The 23,704-nt window shown below is 37.8% G+C and overlaps 1 protein-coding gene across 1 annotated transcript in view; it reads right to left on the bottom strand.

The window, feature by feature from the left end:
• Window positions 1-22,018, bottom strand: part of LOC133881687 (copper-transporting ATPase PAA1, chloroplastic) — a 71,916-nt gene extending 49,898 nt beyond the window's left edge. The window contains exons 1-9 of the mRNA XM_062320687.1: window positions 21,547-22,018; window positions 21,395-21,448; window positions 20,350-20,503; window positions 5,733-5,807; window positions 5,311-5,588; window positions 3,103-3,336; window positions 2,789-2,887; window positions 2,442-2,591; window positions 228-374 (exon numbers count right to left, since the gene is read on the bottom strand). Coding sequence (XP_062176671.1) covers window positions 228-374; window positions 2,442-2,591; window positions 2,789-2,887; window positions 3,103-3,336; window positions 5,311-5,588; window positions 5,733-5,807; window positions 20,350-20,503; window positions 21,395-21,448; window positions 21,547-21,933 — 1,578 coding nt within the window. The 5' untranslated portion in view covers window positions 21,934-22,018. The remainder of the gene's footprint in view (window positions 1-227; window positions 375-2,441; window positions 2,592-2,788; window positions 2,888-3,102; window positions 3,337-5,310; window positions 5,589-5,732; window positions 5,808-20,349; window positions 20,504-21,394; window positions 21,449-21,546) is intronic.
• Between the last annotated feature and the right edge of the window lie 1,686 nt (window positions 22,019-23,704).

The raw sequence follows: 23,704 nt of genomic DNA, 5'->3' as shown, positions 1-23,704 counted from the left end.
TTTATGGAAGCTCCAAATTGACTAGTACTTTTGGGGTAATAGTGCAGATGTGACTAGTGTTTTTCCTAAATCATTAGAAAATTATATGTGCTTCATGTTTTGAAGAGTAATAAATCAAAATAGCCATATGGAGAATGTCAGCAGCAAGTACGTATTAGAGCTTAATCAATACCAAAGAAAAATTTATAGAATACTTGAGGTTCAAATACAACTTTCAACCATCATACCAGAACACTACAAGAGAGCTGCAATGCCAATGAGACCAAACTTCCTTTATAAAACGCAGCAGGTAGAATGTGTGCACCAAACATATTCCAAAACACGAATGTAGAGGCAGAGAGTGCCATTACTCCATAAGTAAAATGCCCAGAAACCTGTTGAAACCAACCCAAAAAAAAAAAAAAAAAAGGCTAAGTAGCCCTTCTCTTTAATGTGATTGACCACTACTACCAGTGCAGACAGCAATTAGCTTTATGACCATTATTTTAGAGACCATGAGGGGAAAAAGATAAAAATAAAAAATAAAAAAAGAACACTATGACTACACAGAAAACTACCAGCAATAAATTATGAGATGGATAAGAATAAGGTGAAATATATTTGTTATAAGGACGCAAGAGTGACACATGACAACTCTATTTGCTATTTGTTCCTCAAATATTTGCAAGGTCACCTATATTACGCTTAAATGACAATTAAGCTACACATGCCTATTCAAATTATGCATTGAATGTTTTTGGAAGAACCAGCGAGTTCAACCAAGCCTTCAAACTTCCTAGTTGCTTGATTGACACATACATCAACTTCCCTCCAACTGCAACTTGTGAGGAAAAATTTTAAAAATAATATTAACCAAGTAAAACTGATCATATATGCTCAATATATGCTATCTAAAATGTGGCCATCATAACATACAGATCACGTACAGTTACACACCACACCGCATGCCCCACACTAGAACACAGCAGGGGGTAAGCTTATATAGCTCATATAGATTTTTCAGTAACTATAACATGGAAGTTTCAAATGCACCACTGAAGTTTCCTTTCGTGGTCTATTTACATAGGATTTCTGATGTGATTTGGTCATTCCCCTTCTTGCTTCAAAACTTCATATCCTATTTTATTTCCATCCAATATCTTTCATATTGTCTTCTAAGAAGGGAAAATAAGGGATTTAGCTTTGCTAAACCATGGCACAATAATACCACATTAGGAATGCTAAGGTAATAGTTGATTGTGGCAATAGTTTGCTCAAGAGACTTCAAAGGAAAGCCAAAACTTAGTTGAGTTGAGGGCTGCAAAAGAGTTGATCCGCTCTAAGCTCTGTGAGTTCGGGTCCAGTAGCAATCTGTCTTTGGCTTGCTTGTGAAACAAACAAGCCAAACTCAAGCAGAGTGCAAGCTCATGTAGCAATTGAGCCCAAAGGTTGGTTCGGCTCATAGGCTTGCAAACCCAATGGCATTTAAGTCAATTACAATCTCCACCTATTAGAATCTAAGCCTCTCTATATAGCCAATAAGCTTTAGATCAAACCAACCTTCCTCCTCTCATAAGAATATGATGGAGGATGAGGGTGTAGCTATCATAAGCTACACAGTGCATGTTTAACTTACCTATCAAAAAAAAAAAAAAAAAACCAAACCTCTTTGTCCTCCCCCTCTTCTTCTGTCAATCTTTTTTCCTTACCTGCAGACATCATCCGCCGTCTCATCTCCAGTGAACACTTTTTTACTCCACTGTGCTCATCAACTTCCTACCAGATCAAGCAAGATGATGCCAAGCTTGCAAAGACTGAAGGTTGAATTAACTTATTGTCATGTTCTATCTAGTCTCCCAACTGTATTTGAAAATGGAATGGCCTAGGAACTCGATCAATTGCTATCAGTGCCAGGAGGTGGATTGCACAGTTATTTTCTCTGTTGTCAAAGCCGATTCCAAATAGCATTGACAATTTCTTGGATATGCTGTTTATTGGTAAGAAGCATGGCAACAAGATTGTTTTCAATTTTGTGTAAATTGATCCTACTGTTAGTCTCATGGGTTAGTGTCTTTGTATTGATATTTGTAAATTTTCTTGCAAAGATTGCTAAGATTGCAAAATTTTTCTTAACACCTATGTAAAATATTTGAAAAAGAAGGGAACCTGAAGTTGAAAGTGATGGTTGCTTAGCAATCTAATATATAATAATGCACAGAAAGCATTTTAGTTTTTATCCAATGGACAGTTGTATATGATTGTTTACAAATTTCTAATTTTCCAAATTTTCTTGATCTTTTGCCTTCTTCTAGTTAGGTGTTTATCTTGTATATTTCCTCTGTACTTGGGTTGCGCCATTTCGCTCTTATATATTTCTACTTATGAAAAAAATAAATAAATAAAGGTACTTAATATCTGACCAGAAATCCCTTTTTGGAACCATTATAAGAATCAGAAAGAACCTTGTCAGCCAACCGCTGTACAGGAGCTTCCCTACTTTGTGCTTCTTCTACCAAACGAACAATGTCTCCCATTGCGGTCACACCACCTGGCCTCCGCACTTCAACTGTAAGAGTTCCATTAAGATTTATGCTTCCAGCTGCAACTTGACTCTAGAACAGACATAAGATTCACTATAGCTCGACAATATGAAAGTAGACAACTTCTACATTACTGAAGTGAGAATGATCCACACAGCAAAAAACACACCTATTGCTTAGGAATAAGCATGCTAGTTTGTAACATAACTACTAGATGGGAATTGAATCTTGAGAACAAGAAATATTTATGTGTCAACAAATAGTTATACCCCAGGTAATTTGGTCACTGGCAGTGGCTCCCCTGTGAAACTAGACTCGTCAATGGTACTTCTACCAGCTCTGACTACTCCATCTGCTGGAACACGATCCTAAAATAAGGGAAGAATATGTATTAAATGCTTCACATGATAGCTGGAGGGGGCAAATGATAAATGTTAACTATGTTTTAAAAAATTAACTGGATGTGGTTGAAAACCAGTTGTATTAACTTTTGCACCACTAGTTGGAAATAAACAATGATTCATGACAAAAGATGCAAGAACTAAAAATCAAATCTATGGAACCAAGAGTCCATTTTACTTACTCCAGGAAGTACAACAATTTGGTCTCCAACAGAGAGACTGTTACAAGGAACTTCAACTGTTGAGCCCAACCCGTCTGCATCATCATTGACCAGAAGACGAGCTTTTGATGGTAAAATACTGAGAAGTCCAGTCATATCACTGGTTGCTTTAATTTTGGCTCTCTGCTCAAGATTCCTTCCTAACAAGACAAATGCTATTAACATAATCGGTTCTTCAAAGAAAGCCTTCCAACCCTGCACATAAAGCATCTATTAAACAGGCTAAGAAATCCATTAGTAATCATCCACATGCCTAGTTTCTTAGTATGACAGCAAGAAGTACCCTATATCCTTTTTTTTATGAATAATAATTTCTTGAAAGAAAAGGCAAAAGAAGTACTTATATCTTAAAGAATGAGATGAGGAAATCGACTTTAACCAAGCATAAAAAAATACTTTGATCTGAGTGTTTGCAATTCCAGATTGAAGGTGATATCTTTTATTTAAAGAGTTCAATTCATCAAGACTGGTTATAGTTTTCACTTATAAAACAATAATGTACCGGCACAAAAATACTCCACAATGATAACATGACCATACAGGATAATATTATGTTCAATCATATGTCACGGGCAGTAAGTAATCAAAGAAATCATGACATATTTAAGTTTTTTTTTTTTAAAAAAAAAATGTTACAAAATTTAGATACACATGATAGAGGAAGCACAAAATGTTTATCATGGACTTAGATATTTGCATATTTAAATTTTATCTCACCTATCTTATTGAAATTAATAGAAATGGAAACTCACTTAAATGTTTTCTTTTTTTGGCCAGACACCTCACTCAAAGAAACTATTAGGCGAATCGAAAACACATGACAAGAATCAGTCAAACACAACAGCGTCATAATTGGTACTAGCAGTCCAGACTCGCAATTCTCAGTCCTAGTGGTAATACACTTGAGCAACCTAATATCAATACAACATAGCATCAAAGACCTACTCTAGGATTGTGAATGCAAACATTCATAGACTTCAGTGGTGTTCAAGAAACCGACTCCATAGCTGGACACCTTCACCCCAAAGAGTCAAAAATAAGAAATCAAAAGTATATATGGTAGAGAATGGGTCATGACTTCATCACCTAAATCAAAATGTGTGAAGTAGCACTTATCTAACTTCACAAATTAACAAAAACAATCACAATTTCTCCGAAGTAATATAGGACATTTGGAATATGATACGATTATGTAGGAGAGTTGGAATAGATAATGGGCCAATCAAACCTATTTGTAGATACCAAGTAATAGTGATGGAATGGTGTTGTATGTGTAAGAGTGAGGGAATTTATAGATCATCTTCTTCTCGTTGGCGAGTCAGGTGGGAAGTCATTTAGTTTTAGCCGCCTGGAGGATATCCCTGTTGTGCTTAATGTGGAGCATATGGAGAAAGCAGAATGCAAGATGTTTTGAAGATCATGAGAAGTCAATGGAAGAGCTCAAGAACATATTTGGTCAAATCGCTTTATTTTTGGACAAGGATGTATAATATTTCTCATGTTTCTAACTTTTCTGAATTTGAGGATTTCTGGTCTTCTTTTAGCCATTAACGGGAAAGAGAATGTACTAGTGTAGTAGGGTTGTGCCCCTATACGCTTATTAATGATATGCATTACTTATGAAAAAAGGGTTTCATCAGTCGAAATCAATTCCTTGTAGGTATCAGGTAAGGTTAATGAAAGACTGATTCCTTTCAGTTTAGAGGATTACAAAGAGTTATCTCTTCCATCTCTTTTATACTTTTGAGGACCCCAAAATGGAATTAAAAGGCTTTTGAAAGTAGTGTTTCCAGTATTCCTCAACAAAGATAAGTCAAATTACAATTTCAACAAAACGAAGAAAAATAAAAAGACTACTCTGAGGAATATGCATGGCGTTAATAGAATTATCAGCCCCTTCCTAGGAAATATGCAGTCGATATTAGGCAAAACAAGGAAAAAAAATATATGCAGCACTCTATCTTACAAGCAAACCTCGCCACTAGAGGAGCGTAGATTATAACTTTTCATTGACATCCAAAAATACAAAGTATCCATAACACAATTAAACAATCTGGTATCTAAAACCAAGACATACAATTTAGTAGAAACTATATCTTCATCCACTGAAATGCAGTATAATTTATAGATGGAAGAATAGCCATATCAGAGATAAGGATCAAAGCCTACCAGTTTAGGCATTAAGGAAGCTAACGAACTAACTGTAAATGATGATAAAGCCCCAAGACCAACTAATGTGTTCATGTTTGGAGCCCCTCTGAAAAGGCTTTTAACACCATCAATGATAAGTTGACGCCCAGGACCAAGCAACGTAAACAAAGACAAGGAGAGATGGAAACCAGTGGAATGAAATGCATGTATCCATGAAGCCTTAGCTCCAAAGAAATGAGAGAGATGGCCAAAGAGGCAGACAGCACATAAAGCCCAGGAAACAGCAAGCTCACGACCTAAGGAAGCATAAGTAATCAGACTCACATTTCACAGCAAATGAACCATCAGCACATGCAAATTTCAAATACCCAATAGAAATGTAACAAACTAAGAATTCACAACTTCTAACATTTTATAAAAAGTCATAAAAAGATGTATACCACTTTCTTTTAAGCGATTACGCTTTTCTTCCATTTTCTTTTCAAATACTCTGAAGAAATTGTCTCTTCCTGAATCTGCACATATAGGAGCAGCCAAGTAATCAAGCCATCATGTAGATTGGTACATAAGACTGCAAATATTTACAATTTAAGACCACTTGCAGTTGAGATTAAAGGCAGATCAAATGACTTAAGCTCAATCTATGATTTTGTAACGACCTAGAGAAAAGCGCTAGTCTGCGCTATTACCCCAAAAGGACTAGTCAATCTGGAGCTTCCCTATAATCACTTATAAAACTCAGTTTCACCTAGTAAGTAAGCAATGTGGGACTTAGCACCCATTGCCATTTCTTATAAACTACAAACTCCCTATGTAAGCTACTTATCTTCCCAAAATATGAGACCGAGATGTCACAGATTTAAGCTTTGACTTTGTAACTTTTGGTGACTCCAAAAAAAATGCAAGTAATTTCTGGAAGAAGGCAGCTTAAGTAGAATTAACCTAAGGACACTTATTTCAGTATTAGGAACTAGAAAACCATGTCTCCATTACACAAGGCAGAACATATATGAAAACCTACTCCTTCAAATGAGACACAAACTTTTGGCTCACAATTGGATGGTGCATTTTCTATCTTGGGGAGTTAAGGTATACAACAGGAAAATAAAGAAGATTATAAATTCAAAGCAATGAAGACAAGCAAGAGATGGAATCATTAGCGTTGTTTTCATGAGTGAAGAAGACGCATAAAAGAGCAAAATTAAATGTAAAATGAGACATCCATTAACAGAAGCACTTTGCAGATAAATAAAAAAAGAAATACTTGTTCACAAACATGTATATATTATCCCTATCCAAAATTGAGTCAGAGACAACAAAGACTATTCTTAGTCAGAATCCATACTCCATGCTTTAGCTATCCTATTTACTACATTTTTAAAGTTCAAGAAAGTGTATTCTTGAATCTCATCCTCTGAGACACAAACACAGTAAACTTCATTTGGTGTATCAGATGATCTCCAATTATGAAAATATCTAAGCCATCTTTACACGCTAAATCACTGGAGCAAAGAAAACCAAAAAAGGTCAAGAAAAGCACAAAGTTCCACAACATACAGGCATGACAAGTGACAAGTATTAATAAACAGGACTGGAGAATCAACAAAATGATAGTAAATTACTAGCTGTTCTGTAAGTAGGTGATTAAAAAGAAAAGGGTAAGGATCATTCAAATTTCCATCATGATACATGCCTTCAGCCATATGCACAGAGGTATGTCAACTGAAATCGCTTTCTTTCTTTCCCCCTTTTTCCTTTGGCAGGATGGAGGCAGAACAAGAAGTTGTATTGATACTCAACTTTGGCCATTGATGCTAACTTTGGTAGACTGAATCTTAAGCAAAGCTTTGCAATTTCCAAATTGGAATATGGTGGAGATCCATGAGACTGCTGAGCATGAACTGAAAATTTTCTTGCAAGGATGTATCCACTTTTGAAATTTACATTGATTATCATGAACATGGTTCAGTTTGACAACACTCTTAAATGATCTCTCTTTATGTTTATCTAACATCCCAGATGAACTCTCTTTACATTCTACAACACTTCAAATGAACTCTCTTTATATTTGTCTTACTCTTATATCAAGAAATTGTTAGGAGACCTCCAGAAAACCAGCATCCCAAAACATACAGGTTTAGTTAGTAGAATAACAAGGGGCAAGAATATGAAAACCATTCAATATGAGTAATTCACAAGGCCAAGCTAAATAGAAAATAACACTTTTAAAGTTATAGAACTTATCCACATAAGCCTCAGAACAAAGAACTAAAATGCTTAAATCAAGAACTGATATGACTTCTTTTTTTTTTTCTTGATAAATAAAACAATTATTTTTCTTTTAAAAAAAATAAAAAACCAAAGGGCACAACCCAAGTACATCAAGAACTGATATGACTCCTTGTTATACAACTAATTCTTGTGACAAAGCCCTCACAAGAACAAGCACAGTATAAAACCTCAGAATGAAGAGAACCTACAGAATGCTCCTTAGGTGTAGCAAGAATATCCCGATAACAACAATGCCCAAAGCGATACACAAAATGCAGTTCTCAACTATCGTACACATTAAATACAACTTATAAGACAGGAAGTCCTCAGTTTTCTGACTAATTAAAAAACTGCAAAGCTCAGAATGTGCAACAGCAAATTCTCCAAAACGAATGGGCTCCCCAGTAACAGAAATGGCTGTCTGACTAATCCACCATAAGTAGCCGCTGAGACTCACCTATTGAAGTGATATATTACAACGTCAATAATGACTTTTAAGCCTTTTCCTTTCATATCAAATATAGTGGAGATGATATTTAAAAGGTTCTGTTCATAAAGACAAGTCACTGGAATTAAAAACCGAAAAATTTACAGACATACCATAAAGAATTATGGTTGCTCCTTACAAGAAATCATTTGCAATTTTATGGTGACATATCTCCTTCAATAGCTTCCTGACCTGCCACTTAACCCACCAACCTTCACATAAATTACATGAACCTGAATATGACCATGTCTATTCTGATTTACAGTTAGAGGTGCTTAACAGACAACTAGATAATGCTGCATTAATTCATCTCTTTGAAGATTAAATATGCACACTTACGTTTCTATTTTCATTTGAACAAACAAAGCAACAATCATCATACGCAAAAGTATCATAATTCCTACAAGTATTTCTTCCATCATCCAAAGATGAAGCTTGGTGACAAGGATGGTCACAACTTCCACAAATTAATTACACTTAAACTCAAAAGAGGCTTAAGCTTAACATGAAGTTCATCGTCAAGGTTTGAGACACTAACCACATATATCTGCAATGAACTCAATGGACATCAAATATCTCACAGGGAAAACAAGCATATCTGATCATAGAAAGGATGCAGAACTTTTCGGACACGCACGCATATATAGTGTATTCTAGTAAAGAAACAGGTTCTTCCGCATTATATGTAACAGCCATGTCCCAAATTCGAAAGATAAGGAGTAACCCACATCGAGTGGATGGTTTATAAAGATCTTTTTTGATAGGTAAGAGATCAAATTTATTAGAAAAGCATAAGGCGCCCCTTGGTACACTGGAAGTATACAAGGAAAACACCTAACTAGAAATAGAAAAGCGAGAGAGAAAGTCAGAAAAAGAAATAAACAAATGATGGACATAAGCCGAAGTCCAACAATACAAAGAATAATAGAACAAAGAAAGAGTCACTTCCAAGGTTCTTTCCAAGTCTTCTAAACTTCTATTGTTTCTTTCCCACCAAAGGCACTAGAAGATACAAATAGGTGTCATTTTCCAAACAACAGCACTCCTTGATCTGCTAGATGACCACTAACATGCAAGCAAGTCAATAACCTGTCTAGGCATAACCTAAGACACACCGAAACGGCTAAAGAGAGAATTCCACACAACAGAAGTCACATCGCAGTGGAGAAGGAGATGATCCACAGTTTCCTCGGTCTTCTTACACATGCAGCAACGGTTGATCACAATAACATGCCGTTTCCTAAGGTTGTCCTGGGTGAGGATCTTAACAAGAGTCACAATCCACACGAAGAAAGCAGCTCTAGGAGGAGCTTGAGTACGCCAAACACTTTTCCAGGGAAAGCGTCTGCCACCAGCACTAGTTAAGGAGTAAAAGAAGGACTTGACTTTGAAAACTCCTTTTTTGGAGGGGACCCACCACAAACTATCTTTATTGTCTCTGTTTACTTTAACTGAATGTAGCAATTGGAAAAGAGGCAAAGACATCCACCTCCCAATCGTGAGCCTCCCTAACGAAGCTCACATTCCACTGGAATGAGTCACCCAACCGCTCCAGATTATCCGCAACAACAGCGTCCTTACTGAGCAATGTCAAATAAAGTTGGAAAGGCTGCTTTGAGGGCTGTGTCACCACACCACAAATCAAGTCAAAAACTAATCTTGGAGCCATCCCCCACGACGAATCTAGTGTAACGAGAGAACGAATCCCAGCCTTTCCTGATGTTTTTCCATACCCCCACCCCAAAGGCTATTGTCGGCTCGAGAGAGCACCAACCACCCCTTAGGCTGCCATATTTAGAATCCATCACAACTCTCCACCATGCATCTCGCTCAAACCCATAACGCCATAGCCATTTGCCTAGAAGAGCACAATTGAAAGTCTTCATGAGTGTTAAGTCTGACATTGCCTAGTTACTAGGTGAAACTAAGCTTTATAAGGAATTACAGGGAAGCTCCAAAAATTGATTACTTCTTTTGGAGTGATAGCACAGATTAGGGTTGGTAATTCAGGTAAACGAGTCGAATTCGAGTCAACCCGATTAACCCGATTACATAAACAGGTATAACACGAACCCAACCCGATTATTAATCGGGTTGGAACCTCTGACCCGAACACGACCCGATTATAAATCAGGTTACCCGACACGAACCCGATTGACACGTTTATTTCCTCTGAAGAAGAAGAAGCTCCATCCAAAAAAAGATCGTCTTTGTCTAAAGAAGAAGATGAAGCTGAAGCTGAATCTGGGTTCGTTTTCGTCTTCGTCTTGATGACCCAACAGAAACCCATGTCAAAATGACCACAACAACCAGATCCAAGCTAATGGCTGCCACCAAAAGGGTTATAATTCAAAGCATATACTTGAGGACGGCTCTGTTTAGAAAACCAAACAGAGTGAGTAACAAGCTAGAAACAGAGGCAAAGAAAAAGCCGGCAAAAAGAACCATCTTTGGGTAGAAAACTCCTTTCACAGAACCCATGTTTTGATGTTTAGCAATTAAAGTGGGTTTTCCGCAAAAGCTTCATAAGGGAACCCGTGAAATAAATCCATCAATCTCTTTATTCAGTTTGAAGCAAAAACAGAGGAAGTCATGCAAACTCTGATTCTGGCTTTGAAAATTTCACGCAGAAAAAAGGACCTTCTACTCGTGAAACCACCAATTTAGCCCAAACATTCAGTTTTTCATGGATACCCGACGCAAAAGGAGGTTGAAGTCCGACCTAATTCGAGAATCAAAAGGGCTTGAAAGCGAAATCGAGGGCAGAAAAGAACATGTCAGCGACGAAGCTAAGAACATTCAACCTATCATACAACAGAAACCCATGTCACTTTTGTAAGGATCGTCGGCCGCGAGATCGTCGGCATCGACAAAGCAATGATTTGTCCATTTTCAGTGTGAAGGAGACGTGAATACTAAAAAGAAAACTTAGAAAAGTGATGCGGGTTACCGGGCATGCGGGTGTGGCTAGGTTTGTAAGTCTTTTTTTTTTTTTTTTTTTGAAGAAACGGGTTATAATCGTGTTAGCAGGTCAACCTGCGGGTTGACCCGCTAGACACGGTTATAACCAGGTCATAATTGGGTCAACCCGATTACCATAAACCCAAACCTCGTATTTTCGTATCGTGTTCGTGCCGGGTTCGCGGATCGTGTCAAAAATTGCCAACCCTAGCACAAATGTGGCTAGCTCTTTTCTCTAAGTCGTTACAAATAATATCAAAGTCACCTAGTAACGCTAAGACATGTGGTCTAGAGTACCACATAATAGAGCCCTGACGAGGACGTAAGGGGTTTAAGGGGTGAGTTTGTAACACCCCTGTACCACACTGGGAAGATGAGCAGCCCACATACAGTAAGTGGTTTATAAAAATAGAGATAATTGTTAGTATTTTATATTGGCAACATTCTAGTTGACAAAAACACTTTATGTAAAAGTTGCTTTTTAACAGGAATATTGGTTTAATTCAGAGTCTTCAAGTAATATGGACAATGTCTCAATTCATGCCATGTGTCTGTTCACAAGCTTCTAGAAGATGTCCATTAAGATTCCATGCTATTTCCAAATCAGAAACAGCCAGTTCCTGTGCAACCGTCCGGACGGGCCTTTGAAGGCGTCCAGACGCCCCTCACTGTCTAGAAGCTTCAGCCGTTGCAGCTGTCCGGACAACCGAGCTACACCGTCCGGACGCTAGGTCAAGTTACTCCGAGTTCTATACGAATTTGGATTTCAGAAGACACTAATTGGGAAAGTTCTACCAGACGTCCGGACGACGTAGCAACACGTCCGAACGCTACCCAATGTTCCAAAATATTTCGGGTCTACTTTACGGATGCGGAAAGGAGTGACAGCGTTGATCGTCCGGACACAGTCCTGTTTTGGAAAGAATTGTGCTATTCTGGAAAGGCGGTCGCAGAAGACTGTCCGGACGCTAATTGCCAGAGTCTGAAATTGATCAGAATTAGGTTTTCTGTAAGCCTATAAATAGATAGCTCTAGGCTTGTATTTCGTAAGAATTCAATATAGAATTCTATAGTGCTTAGAGAGGGTGTTTAGGGAGATTTGAAGATCCGCTAGCTCTCCAACCGTTGCCAGTGTGTGCTCAATTGTTCGTGTGAAGTCTATCTTAGGGAAGAGCCCAAAGGTAAATGATTCCATTGAAGACCCCTTTAAGTAGGAGACTTGGTTGGGAAGCGTTCACGATGGGTTTCGTATCAGAGTAATAGGAACGATCGCTGCATCGGGGTATGTGAGTGTTACTTTCTATGTACTAACTTTGTCTTCTAAATAGTGAAAATCTTGGGTTTGGCTGCCTCGAAGTGATTTTTTTCTTAACTGAGTTTTCTGCAATTTAAATATTTTGTTGCACACTGTCACACACTTGATAAATTACAAATCAATTTTATTTTTAAATTGATATCAGAGCAGGTACATTCCGTTTAAAGAATTTAATTCCTTAGTGCGATCCTTATCTCTTTGTGACTTCTATTTTTTTATTACACCTTTTATCATGGATTTCTCTCAGTTATCTGAAGAAAATTATGATATTGAGCTCTCTAAAATAGTGTTGCTTCTCAAAGGGAGAGTATCAGATGAGGATAACTAGGCCCTAGTAAAATAAGGTTTGACTTTTGACTGATCTAACTATGAATTTCTCTCTTAATTAGAAAATTCAGTTTCTTTAATTCATATCAGCGAAGATCATACCTTATTGAAAAAGCTTTCACATACACATGCATAGCATGAGTTAAGTTTACTATTGAAAATTTTCTATCTGCAGGGAAATTTTTGTGCTTATTGATTCTTAACTCTCAATTATATCTTGGTATATTTTTGAAATGCCATTGAACTATTTTATCAGTTATTTATACATGTGTGTTCTGAAGCAAAAGTTAGGAAAATTATTTTTCTGCAAATTTTCCTCTAGTTTCAGCTTTCCTATGTGAAACATCCGGACAGACCTTCTTCTGTGTCCAGACGCGTATGGCTTTCACGTCCGGACGATGTTTTGCTATGTCCGGACACACGCATTTTTTTCTCGAATGTTGTTCTTACAGTAGGCATCCGGACAAGCTAGTGTTTCGTCCGGACGGGATCTTTTCTGAGTAATATTCGTGTCCCTTTTACTTCTTGCCTTTAGCACAACATTGCATTGTTCGTTTATTTTTTTCATGTTGTGTTTTTCTCGTGATTTTATCCCGAGATTTTGGCATTCTCTGCACATCTCTTCTCATTCCCAGGTATTTTCTTTAACTTCTCTTATTCTTTTAAGCTTTGGTCCTTTTTAGAAAATTGGAATAATCTTTGTTTGGGATGTTGATTTGAGATATTGTGCATGATTATTTTTGTCTTTGTACTGGATGGATATTGATATATCTGTGTCTTTTGGATTGCTCTATTTTTGCATTCATTTGTGCATCCAATTGATAGCCGTCTTTATACCACATACTTTTTGAACTAACAAGATCTAATATTTTCTTGTGGACAAAGGAAAACAATTGGTATTTCTGTCTAATCTTGTTAGGAATATGTCGTTCTACGGCTTCCAGCATAGTATCAGACAGAGGACTCTTTGGAAAACTGACTAGTGTTGAAGTTGTATGTTCAAAATTCCAAAGGTCTCAGATTTCAAATGAGCTCATTTCCACCGCTCATACATGTCAAGAATGCTTTTCTCCATGGGGATCTGAAAGAATGTATTTACATGAAGCCACCTCCAGGCTTGGTTTCATCTCCGACTTCACATGTGTGTAAGCTTCGTCGCTCCCTTTATGGTCTCAAACAGGCTCCGAGGGCTTGGTTTGATAAATTTCGCACCACTTTATTACAATTTTCATTCAAGCAGGGCAAGTATGACACCTCTTTGTTTCTTCGGAAATCGGACATGGGTATTGTTCTTCTATTGGTTTATGTTGATGATATAGTGATCACTGGTTCTGATTCTCTTTTACTTGACCAGCTCAAAACTCATCTCTTGGGGTCCTTTCATATGAAAGATCTTGGGTCTCTCACATATTTTCTTGGTCTTGAGGTGCATCGTGGTCCCTCCGGTATTGCCCTCAATCAACATAAGTATGCTAGTGACTTGGTGGCTACAGCTGGTCTTCAAGAGGCTTCTTCTGTTGATACTCCCATGGAATTAAATATCAAGCTTCGCAAAGAGGAGGGTGACTTACTTGCTGATCCCAGCCTATACCGGCAGTTGGTGGGAAGCCTCGTTTATCTCACCATTACTAGACCGAACATTGCCTTTGCTATTCAGCAAGTCAGCCAGTTTCTTCAGACTCCTCGTCATCTACATTTGACTGCTGTCCGAAGAATCATACGCTATGTTCGCGGTACTTCTGCCCGTGGCTTATTCTTTCCTGCCAGCAATTCTCCTCGCCTTGCCGCTTATAGTGATGCTGATTGGGCTGGTTGTGCGGATACTCGACATTCCATCACTGGTTGGTGTGTGTTCTTAAGTGATGCCTTGATCTCCTGGAAAAGTAAGAAGCAAGACAGAGTCTCTAAGTCATCTACGGAATCTGAGTACCGCGCTATGTCTCTTGCTTGCTCAGAAATTATTTGGCTTCGTGGTTTGCTTGCTGAGTTAGATTTTTTTGAGACCGACCCTACACCTCTACATGCCGATAATACCAGTGCTATTCAGATCACGGCCAATCCTGTCTATCATGAGCGCACCAAGCATATTGAAGTGGACTGTCACTCTATCCGGGAAGCCTTTGAAGCTAGGATTATCACTCTTCCACATATTTCCACTGATCTCCAAATTGCGGATATTTTCACCAAGGCTCTCACTCGTCATCGACATTGCTTCCTAAGTGGCAAATTGATGCTTGTTGATCACCCTGCATCAATTTGAGGGGGGCTGTCAATAGACAGCTGTGCTGTCCATAATTGTTCACAACTCCTAGAGATAAGAGTCGATAAGAGTCCTACTTGTATTGAGTGAAAGAGTTTTACTTGTATTGTATTTAAGTTAGTTTAGATTACTGATTACAGTTTTGTATTAGATAAGTTTATCTCGAAGAGATAGAATTAGATCAGGAAGCTAGAAGCTAGAAGTTAGAAGTTATGTTGTACTCTATGTAATCTCTTTATATACTGAATAGACGCTCACTAGATGAGTATGCATTCAAAGCCATTCACATAATATTTTGTCAATATAGAGTCTTCCGTAACTTCTTCCTCTAGATCTGCACCAACTAGAAATTCAGTGGTGAATCTTCTTTATCGTCTTGCAGACCACTTGTTTAGAGGATTTCATTCTACAAATGACCGGTTTCGAGCTAGAAGACTCAAGTGACTGAAGATTTTCAGTCTATGGTTTCCCAGCTTCAGGAGCAAGAAGCCGAAGTGGCTCAAATTCAGGAGATGTAATATCTTGAGGTTTTGGTTTTCTCTTATGTTGATTTCAGCTTTTGATGAGACACTTTACTATTATTCTTGTTGTTTTGAATTTTAGTAATTATAGTTTTTTGATGAGACACTTTACTATTATTCTTGTTGTTTTGAATTTTAGTAATTATAGTTTTTCTCTAATACTCTGTTTACCCTTTATTCTTTTGAGACAAAAAGGGGGAGTATTTTTTACTTTTGGACCGGGAATGTATTTCCAAACCAGTCAAATGATTTTTATCCCATAATGGCCAAAGGGTGAGTTTGTTAGTATTTTATATTAGCAACATTTAGATTGACAAAAACACTTTATGTAAATATTGCTTTTTAATAGGAATATTGGTTCAATTCAGAGTCTTCAAGTAATATGGGCAGTGTCTCAATTCATGCCATGTGTCATTCACAAGCTTTTAGAAAATGTCTATAAGATTCCATGCTATTTCCAAATAAGAAACAGTCAGTTCATGTGCAACCGTCCAGACTGGCATTTGAAGGCGTCTGGACATCCCTCACTGTCTAGAAGCTTCAGCCGTTGCAGCTGTCCGGACGATCGAGCTACACCGTCCGGACGCTAGGTCAAGCTACTCCGAGTTCTATACGGATTTGAATTTTAGAAGACACTAATTGGGAAGGTTCTGCTAGACATCCGGACGCTACCCAGTATTCCAGAATATTTCGGGTCTCCTTTACGGATGCAGAAAGGAGTGACAGCGTTGACCATCCGGACACTCGGTCAAGCCGTCCGGACGCGGTCCTGTTTTGGGAAGAATTGTGCTATTCTGGAAACGCGATCACAGAAGACCGTCCGGACGCTACTTGCCAGAGTCCGAAATTGATCAGAATTAGGTTTTCTGTAAGCCTATAAATAGATGGCTCTAGGCTTGTATTTGTAAGAATTTAATATAGAATTCCATAGTGCTTAGAGAGGGTGTTTAGGGAGATCTAAAGAATCGTAGCTTTCTAACCGTTGCCAGTGTGTGCTCAACTGTTCGTGTGAAGTCTATCTTAGGGAGGAGTCCTAAGGTAAATGATTCCATTGAAAACTCCTTCAAGTAGGAGACTTGATTGGAAAGTATTCACGATGGGTTTCGTGTCAGAGTAATAGGAACAATCGCTGCATCGGGGTATGTGAGTGTTACTTTCTATATACTAGCTTTGTCTTCTGAATAGTGAAAATTGTAACGCCCCGCCTTTTACAAAAAAAAGCATAAGTGAAAATTTTTCAATTTCCACGAGACATTACCACAATATCATCAGAGTTAAGATTTGGCAACGGAATATAATATATCCAAAAACTTGAAATTAAATAACACAACAGAGCTTCTAACAAAAATACTCCAATATATATAGAAAGAGTGTAATTGAATAATTACACATAAAAAAATATTATTTGTGCCATGAATGGCACAAATAATTTACAATCCAATCACTCAGAGTATCATTATTACAAATCAATAAATATGTAAATATCGTTTTCCAAATATGATAATAATAATGGACTAGACATAGTAGTCCACAAAAAGTGGGAGGCATCCTAGCCTCAAACAGTGCTATCAAGATCACCTAAAGATCTGGACAATCCTGATACTCCTCTTCCTCATACCCTGTAATAATATGTAATATAAAGAGGAAAACAGCAATACAAAATACCTAAGTGAGTCCACTGTTTCCAATAATATAATGAATGCTGATTTATTTAATAAATGCAACATAATGCATATATGGCTTTATAATCACGTGTATATGCAATATATGATCCATGGTAGCTAATCACAGTCAAAGATTGAATATATACATAACCATAAAACAATGATATGACAGTTTTGTATGCAAGGTTTAATTATCATCTTTAGCACTCCTCTCGTGATGGAATCTACGGTCCGTATCAACGTGTTGTGGGAACCTACGGTCCCGAGACTTAAAGCTTAATTAATTGGGCTAGGAACCTTAGGTCACAGCTGGCCTGTAAACCTACGGTTACAGCATTCAATTATTAACTTTAAGGGACCTTACAGTCCCACTGGCAATACCTTCAACCCCACCGCTATATACACCAGCTTTGTTATTAATCAGCTTAATTAAAATATAAAACATGTAAATTCACATGCACAAACAAATTAAATAACGTAGTAAACACAATATTATGGAAAAATCCACCAGCTTCGTCCTCAGTAAGTATAAAGATACTTACTCTCCTTAGTGTAGTTTCTTAGCCTTCTTTTCTGCATATAAATCCATCCATATATATATATATATATATATATATATATATATATATATATATATATATATATATATATATATATATATATATATATATATATATATTAATTATCTAACAAACAAATCATTGTTTATAGACCCTCATCTCTTTATATTTATTATTATCAATCACTTCATTATGTTTGAGACGATCATTTATAAGAATCTTAAAACCTTAGTTCATGATTTGATGACGAGGCTATATGACCAATACCACCAAATATGAACTTGAAGGATTAAAATATATTATAAAGACAATAAGAGTAAATACGATCAACTCATGAAGTCATGAGGACATAAAATGTAAAAGCTGTTTATATTACTTTTTATTTTAATTCTTTTTATCTCTTAAACTTATTGGGTCTTTACACAACTCATAAGACAAGTAACATGGAAATTATATATAAAATAAATTAAAGTCTTATTTAACAACTTACCAAAAAGTCCTATCTATTTGAATTCAGGATTTCCGTCCAAATGGAGGGCAGCTTACTCCGACCTACTTTTCGATGGTCAAACCTACTCCGATTGACGTGAAATTTTGAGGGTAGATAGAAGACTTCAAGACAAACACTTTCTCTTTTTGGTTCGACTCAATCCGAGTTCGTTATGGTTCAGTTCTAGTCAGTCAAAGTTTCTAGTTTTAAAAGAGAGACGAGGAAGGGGAAAAGCTTTTGTAGCTTAATTTCGTTGCTGCAATAGAGAGGGAGAGCTAGAGGGAGATGCAGAAAAACAGAGAGGAAGGAGAGAAATTGAGTGTGAGACTTGAAGAGGGCTTCTCCTTTTTATAGAGTATTCGAATGGCTTGGATCCATTTGAGTTGGAAATGATCTAATGGCTGGGGTGGGTTCTCTGCATCTAGGTGATGAGTTGTGATGGTGGGGTGTGATGAGTAGAAAGAAGGAGCCATGCGTGAAGGAGCTGCTGTCCACTTAATTGAAGGAATGTGTCCCACTTGTTTTGAAGACAACAAGCATCAAAATAAACATGGCAGCACATGCACATCACTTTCTAGCAAGGAGAAGCACCAAATATCATTTTGTTATTAATAAAATAAGAACAGCAAAGAGGAACACCAAGTCACCTTAATCATTAGCCTTTCCCTAAAGCACAAAGAGTAGAGAACATGAATAAGGGTTCTACACATGGTCCTTTAAGAAATAGAAATTGGTCCACAAATGTTATATATATCTGAATTCTCGTCCTAGTTAAGGGCAGTATGATTCACGGCTGTTTTTGTGGCCTTAACAATGTCCAAAAATTATGAAATTTGGAGGGTAGCTAGAGGACTTCTAGACAAGCGTTCTGGCTTTTGAATCGACCAAAAGTTTTTGAGTTCCCTTTTGCCTTTTGTGCCACGTTTAGAAGTAGCCGAGACCTCTTAACCTAATTTAAGACATTAAACCTTATGTCTTAAAATCTGGGGCGCTACAAAAATCCTGAGTTTGGCTGCCCTAGAGTGTTTTTTCTCTTAACTGGGTTTCCACTTCGTCAACAAAATATGTCTCTTTTAAATTCCGCAATTTAAATATTTTGTTGCATACCATCACACACTTGGTAAATTAGAAGTCAATTTTATTTTTCAATAATCATGAGTGCTAAGTCACACATTGCCTAGTTATTAGGTGAAACTGGACTTTATAAGGGATTTCAGAAAATCTCCAAAACAATAAACTAGTCCTTTTAAGGTGATAGAGCAGATGTGGCTAGAGCTTTTTCATGGGTCTTTACATTATAACCCAGGAAAGTTACTTGAAGAAACAAGAAGGTCCATAAGAACGGTTCACAAGAACTCTTAGAGCTACCATAGATAGATGAGGCATGTATCCCAATACTCATCTAGAAGTGGTGCAACTGACCATAGAAAATAACTAAGAAATATTTAACAGAATGCCCAACATCAAGCCAACTATTACTGAAAATCTCACTGTAGGCAATACTACTAGTGGTTGAATCTCAACAATGCCATGTTAAAGTCTCAAGGTTTTCAAGAACTTGCAACATTCCTGATGATACAAGACTCGTCGTGTCTCCAAATGATTTGAACAGCCATCCCAAATGTCATCGTAAAAAATCACCAATTCTTGACAGCCCTTTTACTCAAATATTGTTCTATTTTTTTTTTATGAGTAAGGCAAATATTGTTCTTAATAAAGCATAGGCAGACACGCCCATGAAAATTGGCTCAAAAATACAAACATGGGATGCGGTCAGCTAGTGATTTAGGTTCAAATCTTGCCTGATAAAAAGTAAGGCACAATACAAACAATTCAATAAACTCAAATATTGTTCTTAATAAAGCATAAGCAGACACGCCCATGAAAGTTGGCTCAAAAGGTACAAACATGGGATGCGGTCAGCTAGTGATTTAGGTTCAAATCTTGCCTGATAAAAAGTAAGGCACAATACAAACAATTAAATAAACTTAACCATGCCAGCCTACAATTTTCTTTTCTTACAAGAACCATGAGTTGTTCAGATTAATGTTATAATTATAATAACGATGATGCTGACAATGATGACAATGACAACAATGACAATGATAATAATAACAATCACAATATTAGTTATCACAATTACAACAACATGAACGACAATAACAATATTGATGGTGGTGATGATATACTGATATGCTTACCTCGAAGGTTGGACTTAAAACCACAGCTAGTCAAATGCTTTGCCAGTGCCTCTCCTAACTGTTTTTGCCAATTCGGTGTAACCTTGGCTTCAGATACAGGCCATACTATAGCTGTCTCTGTCGTCAGATTCACACTAGCAGACGACACTTGTGGCTGTACCAGATCAAAATCAAAATGAAGCACACAGAATTAGTTTGAAGAAGAAAGTAAATTTCTCACATGCAAATAACTTGAACAAAAGAAAAGAGAGAGAGAGAGAGAGAGAGAGAGAGAGAGAGAGAGAGAGAGAGGGCTACTTAAATTGTGTTTGATTACATGGAATTGGATTGCAAGGTTTAAATTGATCTCACTACTTGGGCGGTTTTCCTCCACTAAATTATAGTTATTTATTCATCCCATGGCTGTTTAATTCTTTTATGTTCTCCATATTTTCTTGCTATCTTGCGTTCCCAGCACCACAGGACTTTCAGCCTTCAGCTCCTATCGACTCGAAATCCACAATATAATTCCACACTCAAAGTAATATATTTTCAGATTCCACAGATTTCAAAAATTGAAATCGAATTCAATTTCGTTCCAATGCCAAAAAATGCAGCCTTTTAATAAGTCTTCTTTCATCTATTTTCGCATGAACAAAAGAGCGTCCATCCAGGACAAGAAATTTCGTTTATACGAAACATATTTAAAATACTCAAAAAATAAAAATAATTCCACACTCGAAGTAATATATTTTCAAATTCAACAGATTTCAAAATTTGAAATCGAATTCAATTTCGCTCCAATGCCAAAAAAATGCAGCTTTTTAATAAGTCTTCTTTCATCTATTTTCGCATGAACAAAAAAGCGTCCATCCAGGACAAGAAATTCCGTTTATACGAAACATATTTAAAATCCTCAAAAAATCAAAAACAATATATGGACATTTTTCAGCTCTTCAACTTGGCAAAACTCCCCAAAACGATGTCAATATTTCACGTAAAAATTTTAAAAAATTAAAATAAAATAAAACCAAATTCAACAAAAACAAAAAAAGGAATAACTTACTTGACTCTCTAGAATTCTTTTCACACTCGCTGCACATCCTCCACAAGTCATTCCCTACCATACACGCACAGAAACAAAATCAATTAACCAAAATATATAGCAGAAAATGAAAAATTAAATTAAGCCATAGAGAGGAGACAGAGAGTTCATACTCCAACATCGAGCATTATCACATCAGACGAGAGCGCCGAGGCCTCCTCAGGCCCTCCGGCGACCAAATTCCCCTTTGCATTCCCACCGTCCGATCCATTCTCACCACCACCACCTCCGCCTCCGCTCTCTCCGCCGAACCCGCCACCGCCAGACCCGAAGGAAGCAGCGGAGCTCGACAAGCACTGCGGACGGCGTCGTACATGAGGCACCGCCGCCGCGGCGCACAGACTCCTCGGAGTTGACGAGAAAGCGAAAGCGCTAGTGCATCTGAGTCGGCGAGTTAGGAGTTGAGTCAGAGGAGCCGTACACAGGCGGTGGCGGCTTAGGGCTCCGGAGACCGTGAAGAGCGCTATCGTGGTCCCTGATAAGGGCAATGCGGACTCCATTGGAGCGAATGAGAGAAAACGATTAGGCTAACTCCCTCTCGGTTCTGACTTTGTTTCCGCTTATCTTTTCTGCGCCTTTAAGCAGGACTGAAGCGGGAGCATGGTCAAAATTGACTCTTGCTTGTTTGACTCATTTACCAAGAATATCCTTTCTTTTTTTCTATTTTCTTTTTTCTTCGGGGAAACTTCACAAAAGGATATCGAATTATAGGCCGTTTTGATGGAAGGACACTAAACTTCAAAAACTGTCGAACCCGAGTATTCAATTATCATAAACCATCACTTTAGGGTATTCCGTCTGGTTTAGGCATTAAAACCAGACGGAATTGCATTACGTGACATACACGTGACTTACTTAAGCCACACTACCTGTTTTGCCCATCTGATAAATAAAAACGACGCCGTTCTCTCATTGACATCTTTGCATGTCTTTCCCTTCCACCCAACAACCTCCTCCTTTATCTTGTTTCTCTGTTCCTGCTGTTTCTCTAACCACTGCGGCCATTTCTGTACATACAAATCTTACCATTATATCCCTCACTTCCATGCAAAATGCTCTCCACGCGTCTCAATGAAACTCTCTCTCTGCAAAAAGAAGAAGAACAGGAGCCATGACCGATTGGTGCGGGAGTCATCGCGGAGCCAGTAGTAGTTGTCGATCCTCTCGTCCCCGAACATTTCCATCACGTACTCCACCTTCTTGGCCACCGGAGGCTTAGGCTTGGGCTCTGTCGCCATCGTCGCCAAAGCACCACGAGACGAAGGCTTAGGCTTGGGCTCTGCTCCACCGTCAGATGGCACACTATAGAAACGTTCATTTAATCTACAAAATACAGTAAAAAATGGCCACTCCTCAGTCCTCACTGTCTTAAACAAAATGCTAGAGCTCAGTATATATTTACTATTTTACATGCTTCAGTTTTACGTAAAATCGCAAAGAGACAATCGAGCCAGAGAGAACTGAGGTTGAAGTTTGAACCTCCTCGTGTGCTCCATCTCATGTATATTCATGTACCCATATTGTACCAGTTATTTCGACCATATCTGCAAAATCTGGCAGATTTTCACAGATAGCTAGATTATGAGTGTTGTTGAAGTCCAAAGAAAGGAGACCTGTGTGTTTTCCCTTTTAGTTTTACTTTTTATTTTATTTTTTCTTTAATGTTAGAAATTTGGAAAATAAAATAATCGACCAATGGGATTAGAGGAGAGAGTTTTAGGCGAATCTTTGTGTTGGGACTTTGACGGTGAGGGACTAAAGCTTTGAAGAGAGAGGAGAGATCAGATCGGAGAAGGTGCTTTGGAGGAGTTTTATGAGGACAGCGAGGCCAAGCTGTTGGCTGGAAGTAGATATTAGAAGGAAATAGAAGATTTTGCTGGAAGTAGAAGTTCCTAGAAGTCCAATGCGTGCATGTTGTCTAAAGAAAGTAGAAGCATGATGCGTTGACATATGAGCATCAGTGTTGGATAACATTATATTACCGTAGCACTCTTTGTAATGGGATACTAGAGTTGACCATACACAATAACTTGGTCGGGATTATTTCAAAGAAAATCATGAAACAAGGAGAGTTAATGAGAAGGCTGCTTGGTGATGGAGAAGAAGGTGGTTATGATGCTGTTGTCGTGGGGTCTGGATATGGTGGTTTTGTTGCTGCTTGTCGGATGTCAATGGCGGGAATAAAGGTATGCTTGATTGAGAAAGGCTGAAGATGGGAAGCTCAGGATTTTCCAACTGACAGCTTGAAGATCATGTATGCTGTGAGGATGG

Source organism: Alnus glutinosa, chromosome 11 (genome assembly GCF_958979055.1).
Source record: "Alnus glutinosa chromosome 11, dhAlnGlut1.1, whole genome shotgun sequence".
NCBI classification, from domain to species: domain Eukaryota; kingdom Viridiplantae; phylum Streptophyta; class Magnoliopsida; order Fagales; family Betulaceae; genus Alnus; species Alnus glutinosa.
This window is presented reverse-complemented; position numbering and strand designations above follow the sequence as displayed.